Source organism: Sylvia atricapilla, chromosome 4, assembly GCF_009819655.1.
Source record: "Sylvia atricapilla isolate bSylAtr1 chromosome 4, bSylAtr1.pri, whole genome shotgun sequence".
Classification (NCBI taxonomy): Eukaryota; Metazoa; Chordata; class Aves; order Passeriformes; family Sylviidae; genus Sylvia; species Sylvia atricapilla.
In genome coordinates, this window is record NC_089143.1 from 31,289,450 (window position 1) to 31,303,528 (window position 14,079).

The 14,079-nt window shown below is 44.8% G+C and overlaps 1 protein-coding gene across 1 annotated transcript in view; it reads right to left on the reverse strand.

Moving 5' to 3' along the window:
* LOC136360819 (solute carrier family 4 member 11-like) overlaps nucleotides 1-14,079 on the reverse strand; it is a 67,362-nt gene that overhangs the window by 45,314 nt on the left and 7,969 nt on the right. Inside the window, exons 2-5 of the mRNA XM_066318439.1 lie at nucleotides 12,805-12,851; nucleotides 7,423-7,654; nucleotides 6,741-6,803; nucleotides 6,114-6,195 (exon numbers count right to left, since the gene is read on the reverse strand). Of these exons, the coding sequence (XP_066174536.1) occupies nucleotides 6,114-6,195; nucleotides 6,741-6,803; nucleotides 7,423-7,654; nucleotides 12,805-12,851 (424 nt within the window). The remainder of the gene's footprint in view (nucleotides 1-6,113; nucleotides 6,196-6,740; nucleotides 6,804-7,422; nucleotides 7,655-12,804; nucleotides 12,852-14,079) is intronic.

Genomic DNA, 14,079 nt, shown 5'->3' on the forward strand with positions numbered 1-14,079 from the left:
AATAGTTTGATCCAGAGTGCTGGAGTTTGAGGTTTCCCACACTTCTGAGAGTCTCCTCCAGCTCCTCTGTAAAGAACTCTATAGACACTGACATATGGATCCAAATCCCAAAATCACACCAGTAAAATTGAGAATTTCCAACACTTAGGTCAATGTACAAATAATTTAGATCAATAACACCTTTACAAATCAGGCTGGAGTTGATTTAGTGACGACAAACATGATTAAAACCAGATTTACACAGGTGCCACAAAGAAGATGGGATATACCTGAGCCTGGCTGTATGGAGGGGAGAAACAGTGCAGAATGCAGCCTCATCTGAATTTGCTCTCCCTTGGTTACATCCATTCATTGGGGGAAAAAAAATGGTGTTTCAATATTTCCAGTGCAAGGCCAAGTCACTCCTGCCCATGCATCATTCAGCAGCTCAAGCTTTTCTTCAAATTTAAGCCATTATTTAGCTGACTCAAATTCTATTCCCTGGTGTAAGACTTACAGCTCCCAGTTTTGTTTTAATTCCAGAATCCAGATGCAAACACAATACAAACCAAAACTGCAGTCACAACTAGACTTGTGCAAATATTTGTAAAAGACACACACAAAAAAATTCCTCGGTTCACATGGAGAAACCCCAAGTCAAGCAAGACTGGAGGTAAAAGTCAGCATAGCTCAGGCCCAGAAGAGCCACTTTCAAAATGTAACAACTTTTTATTAAGTGGCACTTAAACAAATTCCCACTAAGAAAAAAACGAAGAAAAAAGCTGGAGAGTAAATAGCCAAAGCCCCAAAAACCTGAAAACTAGCAAGACATTTTCAGCTGACTCTAAATCAAGTCTGGTTTGGTCAAAGCCTCCAAGTTCCTTTTTGGTTTGAGTTGAGCTACATTTGATTCTCCCTTGGTTTGGCTAGAAAGCAGAAAAATCTATTTTCACTCAGTATTAGTCACCCCAGGAAATGCTGGACTATGATTTAATGAGATACCAGGTTGTGTTCTCAGCAGTTTTATCTTGATCCTCCAATAATTGAGTTCATAAAAAAAGCATTTAAATTCTGCTTCCCTGTGCTCCCCCTCTGCCTCTGGTGGTGCTGAGGGTGGCACTGGGATGGTGAGAACTGGCAGTGCTCCACCAAAATCCCAGATCCACCGAGTCCCACGTGCCCCAGGTCTGCCCCACACCCAAGATGTTATCAGAGTAATAACACATTGCTCAACCAAATCATAAAAAGGGTCAAATTATGGAGACCTAAGAGAAACAGAAACCCTCTTTTAAAAGGGGAAGAAAGGAAGTTAATTCAGAAACAAATTATCCCTTGCAGTAAGAAAAAGTGCCCAGCAGAGGTAATCAGCCAGCCAGCCTTTTCCTGTCCCCACACAGAATGACAATGACACTTCTTGTTCTCATCCACTGCCAATAAATCTTCCTTTGCTGAGCAGCTCCAGGCACCAGCTTTGAGAAACCAGCATCTGCAAGTGAGGAACAGAACTGTGGCCAGGCCAGGCAGCTCAGCCACAGCTTGGCATGGGCTGGTCTCAGCCACAACATCCCCACTCAGGGCTGGAAGTCCTTTTGGCCAGGGAAATGCACCTTGCTGGGCTCCAGGAAGACTCATCCTCTCCAGAGGCAAGGATTTCCTCCAGGCCAGTGCATACTGAGAGCTCCTTTCCATCAGACAGAACCTGCAGGAGCTCTCCAGCACCACCAGCATAGGGGGGAGAAGCCCTTAAAAGAAAATTAATTGGTTCTCTGAATTCAAAGAACACTTGCCAGATGTTGGCTGTGGCACTTGGGACATGGTTTAGAGGTGAACACAGTGGTGCTGTGTAAATGGTTGGACTTTTTCAACCTTCAGGATTCTATAAGGAGACATCTCAACCCTACACACAGCAGAACAAGCCATCTCTCTTTTTCAAGACCCAAATTCCTAATGCAGAGTTTGCTGGGAAAACCCAAAAAGGGTGGAGAGACCCTTAAAAAATTATATGGTTCTCTGAGCCCAAAGAACATTTGAGAGATGATGGTTGTAAATTCTGGAGAAGAGGCTCTCGCTTACAAGGCTCCAAATCTTGTAATCATTCCTCTAAATGAAAATATTTGTTTCATGCATTCAACTGTTTTAATTTCCCATTTTACCCTTTAAAATAATAATCTGAGGAACAGACAGCAACTGAAACATCTCTATTTGAAATCTATTCAACAGCTAAATCAGAGACAATGTGACTTTTCTAGAAACACATAGACCTCTGGGTCTGGAAAAATCCTTAAACACACGAAATGGACTTGTATTACTTCTGTTGAGAGAGACACCAGTCACATCTTTCATACAACAATACATTAAATTTGGGATCTTACTCTTCAGATTCTGATTATCTCAACAGCAGCCTTGCTGGTTATCCAATATCATCTCACAATGCCTATTTCTGAGAGGCTACCTGGGCTTTTCTGAGTTAAGCTCCTCCACAGGAGTCACTGCCACGACAGGCTACATCAAAGGCAGAAATTCTATAGCAACACAGAGCACACGGACCACTGAACCACTCTTCGCTTGCAGAGAGGCTTTTTTTCCCCTCTGCTCTGCCTGTTAAAACAGCTTTAGGAAATCAGTTCAATGCCCAGTCCATGTGCCTCAGCCATCCAGCCAGAAGAAATGGCTCTACAACTATTCCATGCAGACTATGGAGCAGCTTGATTTCATGTTTTTTTCTAAGGATTCAGCTCTTGAAATCAGCAGTTATATTGATCTCCTGGCAAGGAAAATACAGCCTGGAAGCTGGGATGCCTGGGGAGTTCCATCAGCTCAGGGACATTTGTTCCATAACCCACAGAGCTGATGTTTCTCCCAGCACGACAAGAGGGAGAAAAATCCACCAGCAGCCAGTTAAGCTGTTTGAAAATCATATATCCTTCACTCCAAGGGGAAAATACTAAAAATTAGGCATTTTCATCTTCATTTCTCAGGCAGTCAAAGAAGGACTTGGCTTGTGATAGGACTTGGCTTGTGATAGAGTCACTTCTTAAGGGATAAGGAGGAGTTTCTTGGCCTTTTTGAGGAACAAAGCTGCAACACCAAAACCAGCAGCTCCCACTGGAGTTTCTTGCCCATTTTTCCCAGTCCAGACACAGAAAGGATCCAGTTTACCCCTCTGTGCTGAGATTATGGCAGGTCTGGGTGGTTCAGGGAGAGCTTTAAGCACCCTCCTGGCAGCACCTCTGTCTGCTTCAGTCATTCCATGCTGCAGGTCCTACCAGCAGCTGAGCTTCCCCACTTAAACAACTGAGGAAAACAGCCCAGCACTCCCCATTCTGGGATAGGACTATCCCTCATCCCAGGTTCTCCAAGAAAGCAACCAGCACCAGCTTCCCAGGGAAGCAGCAGGACATCTCTGTGTCAGTTTGTGTCTTCCCTGTTCTGGCAAATGCTGGGATGGGAGGAAAGAAAGAGTTGTGTCCATGGTTTCAAAGGTATGAGATCTTGTCCTGGGCTGATGAAGCTCATCTGTAGCTCTCAAGATTTGCTTTCTAGTTAGGAAATGACCATGTACACAAATAGAAACCTTCGTTTTTCTAGAGCTGGACCCTGCTGGTCACTTGGGTATGAAAGGCTTTGACACTCTCAGCTCTCATTTTAACAGAAGAATCCCAAGTTTTCCATAAGCTGATGGATCCTGATATGGCCTCAGCAAGATCAGGTTTGGGTCATTCCTGGCAAAAACTGTCCTAAAGCCTGCAGTGAATCAGAATTCAGTTATTTTCCTGGACTTCACTAGAATATTAAACCCTTGAGATCCTCAATTCCTCAAGGGTTTGTTCTGCCCTGTGGCTGAAACCCAGATCCATATGGAATGTCTGACCTTGCTGGAGCTTCCTTAGCCTTGAAACCATCAGGAAAGCACAAAATCAAATAGAAGTAGAACTGTTTCAACCCCAGGTTTTCCCCACTGCTCTTCTGACTGCGGATAAATCAGATAAGAAATAAGAGCCTTCTTTCCCGCACAAAGGAGAGGGAAAGACACTTTTATCTCTATTAAGAATGTTCTTCTGCAGCCAAGCTCTGCACAACTCAGTGAATATCCTACAAAAATTCCTTCCTTTCTCACCCCAAACTAATTTCAGCTGTTAATATTTCCCCTCATCATCTACGCAGAAGCAACACAACCAAAACCTTATCTCTGAGCTATTCTTCCTCATTAATATAATCTTCTCATGATACTCAATTCCATCTCATCCACCAGGAATTAAAAGTTGGTTACGGTGCATCAACCCAGCAGAGCTAATATAAAATTTAGCAAAGAGTATAGACCAAATGCAAGGATAAAGAATAGCAGATATCTTAAAGGTTCTTCCCACTCATATGGAAAATTTTTTCATCAACAAATTCCTTTTTACTTCAGAGGTTTGGAAGCTGTTTTGTAATCTGACTTCAAGAAAAATGTAAGATCTAAAAATATGGTTCACAATCTGTTGCACAATCACTCCCGCAGAAATACAGTGCAACAATTAGATAATTATAGTTAATAACTCATCATTGCTTTCCCACCACTTTCTTCTCCCTCTTCAGAGCAACAAAAGGAAGAAACAAGGAAAGTTTTGCACAAGACACCTTCAGGCTGTGAGCTTATTTTTCAAATCATCTCTTGTCATGGAAGCCAGGATTACTCACATGGATGCATTTAAAGCTCTGGCTCACTTTCCTAACAGGCTGAACCCACCCTTTTTAGTCTCATGTATGTAATCACAGCATTTGTATCATGACCTTTAAAATGATTTGGTGTTAAGGCAACACTCCCCAAAACCCTTCAAAGAGTTTCATCCCACAGGACAAACTTCCATCCTCTGCATCAGCATCACCTCCACATCCTTACTGCTGTTACCCTTCCTGTGGCAACCAAAGTGGAGAAAATGGCCCAAAAGTCCTCCTGGTTGACACTGTTTTACTTTATAAACTCATTTTCTTCTTTGTGGTCCTGCTTTGTACGTGCCAGGTGAAAAAAGCAGCACACAAAGCAGGAAATATCACCCAGTTCTCTTCTTTTTCAGGACACAGCCCTGACATGCAATCACTTATTTTTCACACTGAGATCACATCCTTCTCTTTCATAAGAGATTAAAAACAAGGGGGTGATTTCTCCTTGTTTGTTGATGGTTTTGTCTCCTTTTTGATTTTTTTTAAATCCTCTATTTCTCACCATTTTCTCCAGCCATAAGCAGAGGGCAGGAGAAGAAGTGCAAGCAGAAGGAAAACTATTGTGACAGTTGTCCCAGCAAACTGGCGGTGAAGGCTAAAATATGTGCATGCCTTTAGGCACCTACCCCACATATCCCAGCCATTTCTCTGGGAATTAACATATTTCTAGACAACTCGACTTCAAGCCTGCACAGGAATAAAGCAAGAGTCAAAAAGGCACTGCTTTGGTTGGCTCAGGGACTCAGGTTCTGGCCTGTCCCCTGTGAGCCTGGCTCACCCCACAGGCCTGACTGTGGAGACAATAACTTCAAACCCCAGTCCTGGTCAAGTGCAAGCTGGGACGAAGCCACGACATCTCATAAATCCCAGGTGACAGAGTTCTTAGCGTCTTAAGGGCCTGCTCCTCCGAAGTTTAACAGTGTTGACAATTAATCAGCATCCAAATTAATTGTCAGACAAAGTAATCAGTGTCTAAATAGCGTGGAATGTCTGACTTCAATTTTCAGCTACAAAGTCTGGATGGTTCTATCAAAGGACCTAAGAAATCTTTTGGTCCAGGCTCCCAGACTTTGGCAGGCAAAGCAGCCCATGAACCAGTTTGCTTGTCCCTTTGAGAAGTTCCTTTATTAGCATTTCTCAGCTAATTACTGAGAAATGAGCATTTTCTGGCTTGTTTTTTCAGCATTCTTAGCTTGTTAACAGCAGATTTCTATAACATCCAAGAGCTGAATACCGTGGACAGGCTGTGGTCACCTACTGCATGTGTTTGCAAAAAGGAGCAGCCCAGAGAGAGAGAGAGATCCCACAGGACAGACGGAACAAGCACCACCACCTTAACCCAAAAGGGCACATTCTGAACCACTGCTCCTCCCAGCAGCAGGAAAAGGTTTGCATGTCAGTGATTTTGCTCATCCAATTCAGGTACTTACATGATACAGAGCCAGGACTGCTGATACTGCACCCCTGTGACTGTGGCTGTGACCCCTTGAATTGTGTCTGATAAGAGGTGAACTGGGAAAAGAAGAGAGTGAAACATCACAGGCTGTCCTCATTTATTCTCTGCAGCTGTAAATAACATTTCCTTCTAAATGGAAGCTGACTACTAAACCCAAGCATTCCTATCTGCCCAGTGGACTGATACAGGGGTGGGGGCTGACAGAGAGAGATGGAAACATTTGTCCTGCTGCTTTTGAACTGTGTCCTTAAACTATTCACAGCTTAGAAAGGCAGCTGCTTTCTCCTCCCAACATCATCCTACAGCAGTACTAGGTTATTAGATTAGCATTATCCACCACACACACACAGACAGGACTGGGAGGGGTGTCACCTCCCCAATCCCCTGCCCTCTCTCCCCCTCTTCCCAGCTACTGCTCTCACATTATTTTATGGCACTACTTACTTTTTGTTCTTTACTGGCAGAAAGCCTAAATTAAAGGGATTACAAATGCGAAGCTCTAAGACAGGTAGCAAGAAGTAACCAAAGCATGAACATGCTTACTACATGCTCAGGACTTGACATATCTGTTAAACAAATTCACTCAGGCTGTGACAGTTACATTTGAGGTGCGATGGACATGATTGTACATTCATTCCTGTTGACTCTGAACCATCAGGGGTGCCTACAGAGAAACAATGCTCAGTTAAGCTTCTTCACATCTTGGGCTAAAAGACAGTGGTTTTAGACTACACTACAACATTTGTTGATAGCTTAAGGTGACACCAGAGCCAACAAGCTTGGCTAGGAAAACTCAAGTGTCTCCCCTCTCCTCCAGTGGGCTGGGAGCGACACAAAGGATCAACCCTCCCCAATTACTCATCCAAAGCAGGCAAAATCCCCCAGCCTGTGTGAATTCAGGTGGACAATCACAAGGCAAAGGACCCATTGCTGACGAGACACCAGCAAGAGTCTCTTGGCTGAAGAGTGTTGTCTGAGGACAAGCAAACCAAAAGGGTCCACGCAGACAAGACACCCCAATGCTGCCGACTCCTCACCCCAGAGAGCACTACAGTGGGTGATCTTAACGAAACAGGGGCAAGACTCCACCAAAACACAAAAACCTTGGAGGAATGAGGTCCTTCAGTCTTGAGTGACATGGGAAAATATCAACCCACAGTGTGGCATGCAACATGCAAGCCTGGGGACCACACAGTGAGTGTCCAGCACCCCACCACAGCAAGGACAGCAAATGAACAGCAGCCCACCAAACCAAGAGCCAAAGCAAACCAAGAGCTGATTACCGTTCCCTTCCCGTGGGGTCCCTGAATCTGTGAATAAAGTGTTCATGATTTTTTCAAAGTTGCAGCTCGGCTCCATGTTCTCAGGATCCTCGGCAAAGTGTTTCAGCATCTCCCGGAGAACATCGTCCAAGGACGTGGCTGTTTCATCCAGGATGATGCTGGCTCTGGCTAAGAAGCCATCCAGGTCTCGCTGGGCTCTGACTTCCTCCTCAAAATTCTTTAATTTCAGGTACTGTGTTGAGAAAAGGTCAGAGCATGAGACAGCTGAACACAATAGCAGCAAAGTACAATCTGCATCCTTCACAAGCAGCTTTTCTGAAGTTACCACCCAACCAAAGATTCTACTGGCCATTCACATAACAGGAGAAAAGGCATTTTATGCATTAATGTATTAAAGGTTTGCATTTTCAGGGCTTATCGTAACAATGTGCCAACAGGTGAATGCCCTGGTACCATTTATACCCTGACACAGAAAGCAGAATAAAAAAAGAAGTCTTTGTTGGGTTTTTTTCAGCCTAGAATAAAGTAGGATAAGTTGGTTTAAAAGGAAAAGTACTTAAGGTAGCATTAAAAATCTTCTTTAGATTCAGGAAGTTTGAAAAAACATGGGATAAATGGACACTGAGCCCAGCAGCATGAAAAATTACCAGTATGAATCTCAGTGCCAAGTGAATCCAGTTGTCCCCAAACTGGGAACCATCTGGGAACCAGTGCTCCCAGTTAGGGAGCCTGAAGTGGGAGGTGGAGAATGCTATCCTGCCCATCACCTTTTCTGACATTTTGCTAAATTTCTGTTCTTTCCACTTTCACGGAAGTTTTCTTCTTTTGTGGATTTATCTTTAAAGCAATAATGAAACAAAGACAACAGAGGCTGAAACTATCCCAGCTCTCTGCTGGTTCCTTCTGCTGTCCCAGACTTACTGGCCTTGAGATGGAAGAGACAGCCCAAGTGCGCTCCAGAACCTCAACTCCTTTCCGTACCTGTTAGCTGTGAAGGCAATTAACTGAGTGATCAAACTACAAATGCCTCGTTCCCATTGCACAGTCCTGGGAAATCCACACACAGAGCACTGGACAAGGAGGGCTGGCAGTCCTGGCCCTCTCCTCCAGCAGCCTGAGTGAGGAAATGGGAACTGCACTCTTCAGTGGATATTCCTTCCGATGGGAAAGCTGCCAGGTTGAATTCATGATGTTGAGAACCAGATTGTCAAGAGACAGTGAAACCCTGAGTTCCCCTCAAGCTCAGGAAGAACCAAGCCCTGAATTGCTTTCACAGATCTGCCCCCCAGCTGTGCCTCCACAGTCAGGACCATGCCATGTTCCCCCTAGGGTACAGGGCTATCCCAGAGCTTGACTCATGGCTCCTCTCCTTCCATGCACTCTCTCTTACCTTTTCCATTTATAGACACAGGCGAAAAAATGCCAACATCTCCCTAATTACTGTAATTATCACAGCAACTATCAAGTTGTCAGTACACATCCATTGCAATTAGCACTGTTTTACTTTGCATCAATCACTCTTTCCACAGCATCCTTGAGAAGGAGGATTCTCTGAAGCATTTCAGCTCCCACCCCCAAGGCTTTGGAACCATCTGCTCATAGGAAGGGAGATGGTGACACAGCTACAGTTCCACCTCAGAAGTGCAAGCAGTGAGACTGTCTCAAATTGAGAGTAAATGAACACACACCTCTAACAAGAGTCTTCAAAATAGCAAAGGTGGCTTTGTGTCACCAACTTCTGCACCAGAGAAACAACCAGAAGCAGAACAGCAAAAGGAGAAAGTTGAGGGACAGCAAAAAATTAATCAAAGGCATTCGTGTGGGTTATCTGCCCAGATCACAGGATCATAGAACGGTTTGGGTCAAAGGGACCTTCAAGATTATCCAGTTCCAACCCTCCGCCATGGGCAGGGACACCCTCCCCAAGTCCAGGTTGCTCAGAGCACATTCCAGCCTGGCCTTGGACACTTCCAGGGTGGAGCAGACACAGCTTCTCTGGGTAAGCTGTGCCAGGACCTCACCATCTTCATGATAAAGAATTTTTTCCTAATATCCCATCTAAACCTACTGTCTTTCAGTCTGAAGTCATTTCCCCTTGTCCTGTCGCTCCAGACTATTGTAAATAATCTCTCCCCATCTTTCTTGTAGCTCCTTTCAGGTTGGTTGAAGGCCCCAGTTCATCTCAATCAACACTGATCCTGCAGTGAGCTGTGCTTGACAGCACCAGGAGCAGCTCATTGCAAGGCAGGAGGATTCAACTCCAGCTGAGCCACAGGCTTCAAGCAATGACTTGGGAAAATAACTTTCCATGCCTCACTGTTGTTTTATTTCCCTGCTCTTGGTCCTTTGTAGGAAATATGGGGAAGACTCATATTTATCACCTATTTATCATTATTATCACTCCCTAAGATTAGGGAAGGCACTGTAGAATCATGGAATGGTTTGGGCTGGAAGGGAACTCAAAGCTCATCCTGTTCCAACTCCTGCCACGGGCAGGGAAACTTTGCACTAGCCCAGCTTGCTCCAGACCCCATCCAACTTGGCCTTGGACACTTCCAGGGATCCAGGGGCCACCACAGCTTCTCTGGGCATGCTGTGGCAGGGCCTCACCACCCTCACAAGGGAGCATCTCTAACACCCAATCTAAATCTACTCTTTGAGCTTCAAGAGGCTTTATGCACATTAAACATCACAAGGCAAGCAGCCACCATGAAAGGAGAGAAATCCATCACTCCCTGAGACACACTAAAATCAAATTACTGGAAGCACTGGCACAGCAAAGCCTCAGCGACAGCTCAGGCACAACTGTTCCAGCCAGGACCCCTACTGGGTTCAGGGGAGATTAATGAATGCTCCCTCACTAATATTTTTAGCTGGATAGTGAAGTCACATCAGGAAACTTGATGCTGGAAACTCGATGCTGGAAACTGCTTAGGAAGAAACCCAAGCCAGCTACCCAAGAGTCATTTGAAGAGCTCTGGACATCCTTGATTGTAAAGCTCCACACTGCACCGTGACAGGAACAGAGGCTGTTGTGCCAGAAAAGGGGGGAAATACTGAAACAGCCTCCCCTGACTTTAGCCAGGCCAAAATCACACATTCTAACTCATCAACAAGGCTCAAAATGCAAGCTCTCTCCTGGCTGCTGCTCAGGAGACATCTCCACTTAGAGCCACTGCCAATTTTCTTGTGGCATCCAAAAAATCTGGTTCTCCTGAGCAGAGCCTTGCCTGGGCTGCTGCCATGGTCCCTTGGGCAAATTGTCTCAAGATCACTCTGTGATGGTGATTAAACAGCTCAACCTGTATGAAGAAGCCTTTATTCCTGCCCACCAAGTGCCCTGCTAGAGAGCAATTTGCCTGAGACACAAACTGCCCTTCCAAAACCACAGGCTACCACCACAGACAGGGACAACTACAGGGAAACCTCTCCAGATAAAGCTTCTCACTTCTCACTACTGGTGATTCCCCCTGCCCAGACACTTGGAGCCATCACCTCCATGAGTCAGGTCTCAATTTCCTTTGCATTTGAAGCACAAAATTTCCACTCATCCTCCCCAGAGGGAAAAACTGGCAAAAGTATCTTTTTCTCAAGCCCTGCTAAAGCTCTCTGGTATTTGTGGCTCCACAGCACACTAAAATGCTCAAGCATGAACTGTAGGCCAGAAAAAGCAAGAATCCTACAGCTCTGAAAAGGAAAAACAAAACAGAAGAGACACTTATGAGTTAGCAGTTTCCAACTATTTCTTATCAGAGGCAGATCCTGCATTTGGGCTTAGAATTTGCACTTTTAAGTGATTAAGTTCTCAGGTTACTTTCAGTCAAGTGTGTATGACTGAGAACCTTGGCACTGGGATTAGACAAGACAAATTAGGGATAAAGACATTTTCATTCCTGAGCATGGAATCGCTTATTTTAACTTTCCATGATTCTATATCAAACAATGTTTAATTTTTGGTGGTGGCAGTGGCTTTGTTTTGGGTAGTGCTTTCTTTGGTATTTATTTACTTTGGCGTTTTTTTATTAACTTGGGAAAAAGGTTTCTAAAGCATTTTCTTCCCACTACTAATTCAGCTTTCTGAAATATCTTTTCAGGATTTGAGCTGTCTTAGAGCCCTAAAGCAAAGCAGAATTAAAGAGCTCTGTGGGATTCCCTAAAAAGCCCCCAACGCTTACAAGGCTACACAAACTAAAACCTCAAGTTACAACCTGTAACAAAGCCTGAAATCCAAGAAGTCAGGAATTGGTACAGTTGCCCAGGGCTGTGCTGGAGTCCCCATCCCTGGAGGGATCTAAAAGCCATGTGGATGTGGCACTTGAGGATATGTCAGTGGTGGTCTTGGCAGTGCTAAGGGAATGATTGGACTTGGTGACCTTAGAGGGTTTTTCCAACCTAAATGATTCTGCGATTTACCAGGATCAGTGATGCTACAAGTTCCCATGACAACAGCCACTCCTTACAGCTCTCAGGCAAGAAGTCAAGACAACTTAATGCACCACAAGCCTCACAACCCTAAAGACAAAACTTCAGGTGGTACTAAATACAGATTCAGAGAAATAAAAGAATGGAATGGGTTGGGTTGGAAGGGACCTCAAAGACCACCCAGTGCCACCCCTGCCACAGGTAGGGACACCTGCACTATCTCAGCTTGCTCCAAGCCCCATCCAGCCTGGCCTTGGACACTTCAGGGATCCAGGGGCAGCCACAGCTTCTCTGGGCACCCTGAGCGAGGGCTTACTGCCCTCACAGGAAAATTACTAAAATACCAACCCAATTCCTCCCTGAGTACTTTCTGTGCCCTTCCACAGCTGAAGGTGTGGAATAACAAAGCCTACATAAGTTTGTTTTTTTTTGTACTTTCACCTTATCATTAGTGAGTTACAGTCCCAGGAGCAAGTGTAAACTAAGTGTGTGCTCCTAATCCTCCTCCTAGTCTGTCTGTTTCCAGGGATTTCACTCCTGCTGGACCTCATGAAGGACGAGTGATTATCTGGAATAAAGCGGGAACCAAATCCCAGCCACATCTGCTGGGTGTCTCTGCTCCCAGTTCCAGAGGAGTTCAGCAGCCTGGATCTCTACAGTGCACACTTGGATGGATCCCTGTAGAGGCAGCTGCAGAAGAAAAAGTGATGAACTAACATGTCAAGGATGTGTCTGGGAGAAAAAGCAGTGGAACAATCAGAATTACAGAGAAACTGTTTGAAGAATGAGCAGCATGTGGCTTTTTAGGTTTAAAGAAACGGAGAGGAATTCAAGAGAAGAAGCATTTAAATGCCTTTTGCTTAGGCCAGTGACAAGCAGCCTCTCAGTGTGTTTCATGATCCTTTTCTGCACTTCTGGACAATGAAAAAACCAAACTGGTCACACAGCATCTCTACTTACCTTCCTTGATGTGTGCAGTAACACGCAGCCAGCACCTTCACTTTCAGCTGGAAAGAGGGGGGAAAAAAAACACATGAGAAGAGTGTTACTATCAGAGGTACCTGACAGGCAGCAGAAGCCAAGCAGGAGGCTCAGAAGGAGGTGAAGCATCACTCTCTTGGCAGGGAATGATCTCTAGAGAAAAGCAGAGATTCAGTTTTTACAACATCTCCCATTTTGGAAGCGTGAACCAGGCGCAGGATTGGCATTATCTGATCACTAGGGGATTGTGTCTTGCAGCTTTTTTTGGCTGGGTTTTTGTAACTCTGATGTATTTTTACTCTTCCCTTCCCTCCCTCCCTCTCCACCTCCCCAAAAATCTAACTTCTAATCCTTGAAGTAATCATTTAATCCAATGCATCGTTGTTTGATAGATTGAGGCTACGATTTCATGAGTCACCCTTGTTTGGAAACCCTCTTTGTCCTCCTTAAGGAGTTAACAATAACGGCCAGGCAGTTCCAAGGGATTGCAGGCAGTGACTCCAAGATGAGCGCATTAATGTCCTGTCAACTCACCACACTGCCTCCATAAATCTGAGGAGAAAGCAACACAGCTCTTGGGAAAGAAGACTGCTGTTTAGGGACCAGTAAATGTCATTGAATACACAGGATGGGGGAACCCAGGAAATTCCCACTTTGAACTTCCAAGTGCCAACAATAACATTCTCTTAGAGTATTTACGAAGCATTTTTTGGGTATCAGCTACAAAACAAAACCAAGCTGTATTTGCCGAAAGTCCACTACCTGCAGTCAAGTAGCCTCTCTGTGGCATTATTTGTCCCACAGGTACTTTCTGTGCAGAGAACCACTGAATGGCTTGGGTTGGAAGGGACCTTAAAGACCATTGAGGTCATCTTCCACTTGACCAGGTTGCTCCAAGCCCCATCCAACCTGGCCTTTAACACTTTCAGCCTGGTATCCTTCTCCTTAAATTCTCTAAAAAAACCCCCCAAGCCTGAGCTGCTACCAAAATGAAACACGTGAAAAGCTTTAATTCAAACAAGCGCAGCAACAGCATGGAAAAAACCCACTGAAGACCAAAACTTTTCCAGAGGCCAAGCTGTGGAAAACTACAGAGACGTAACATGGAGTTACAGTTATTCAGATGAGGGCTTTGTTTCCTTTCCAGATCTCTACTTCCAAATCCTAACTTATAAGAGCTGCTGCAATCCCATGACTTGGCCATGCACCTTCAAGCCAAGCCCTGCTCCTCTCCAAAAAAATAAGCTGAGGGCG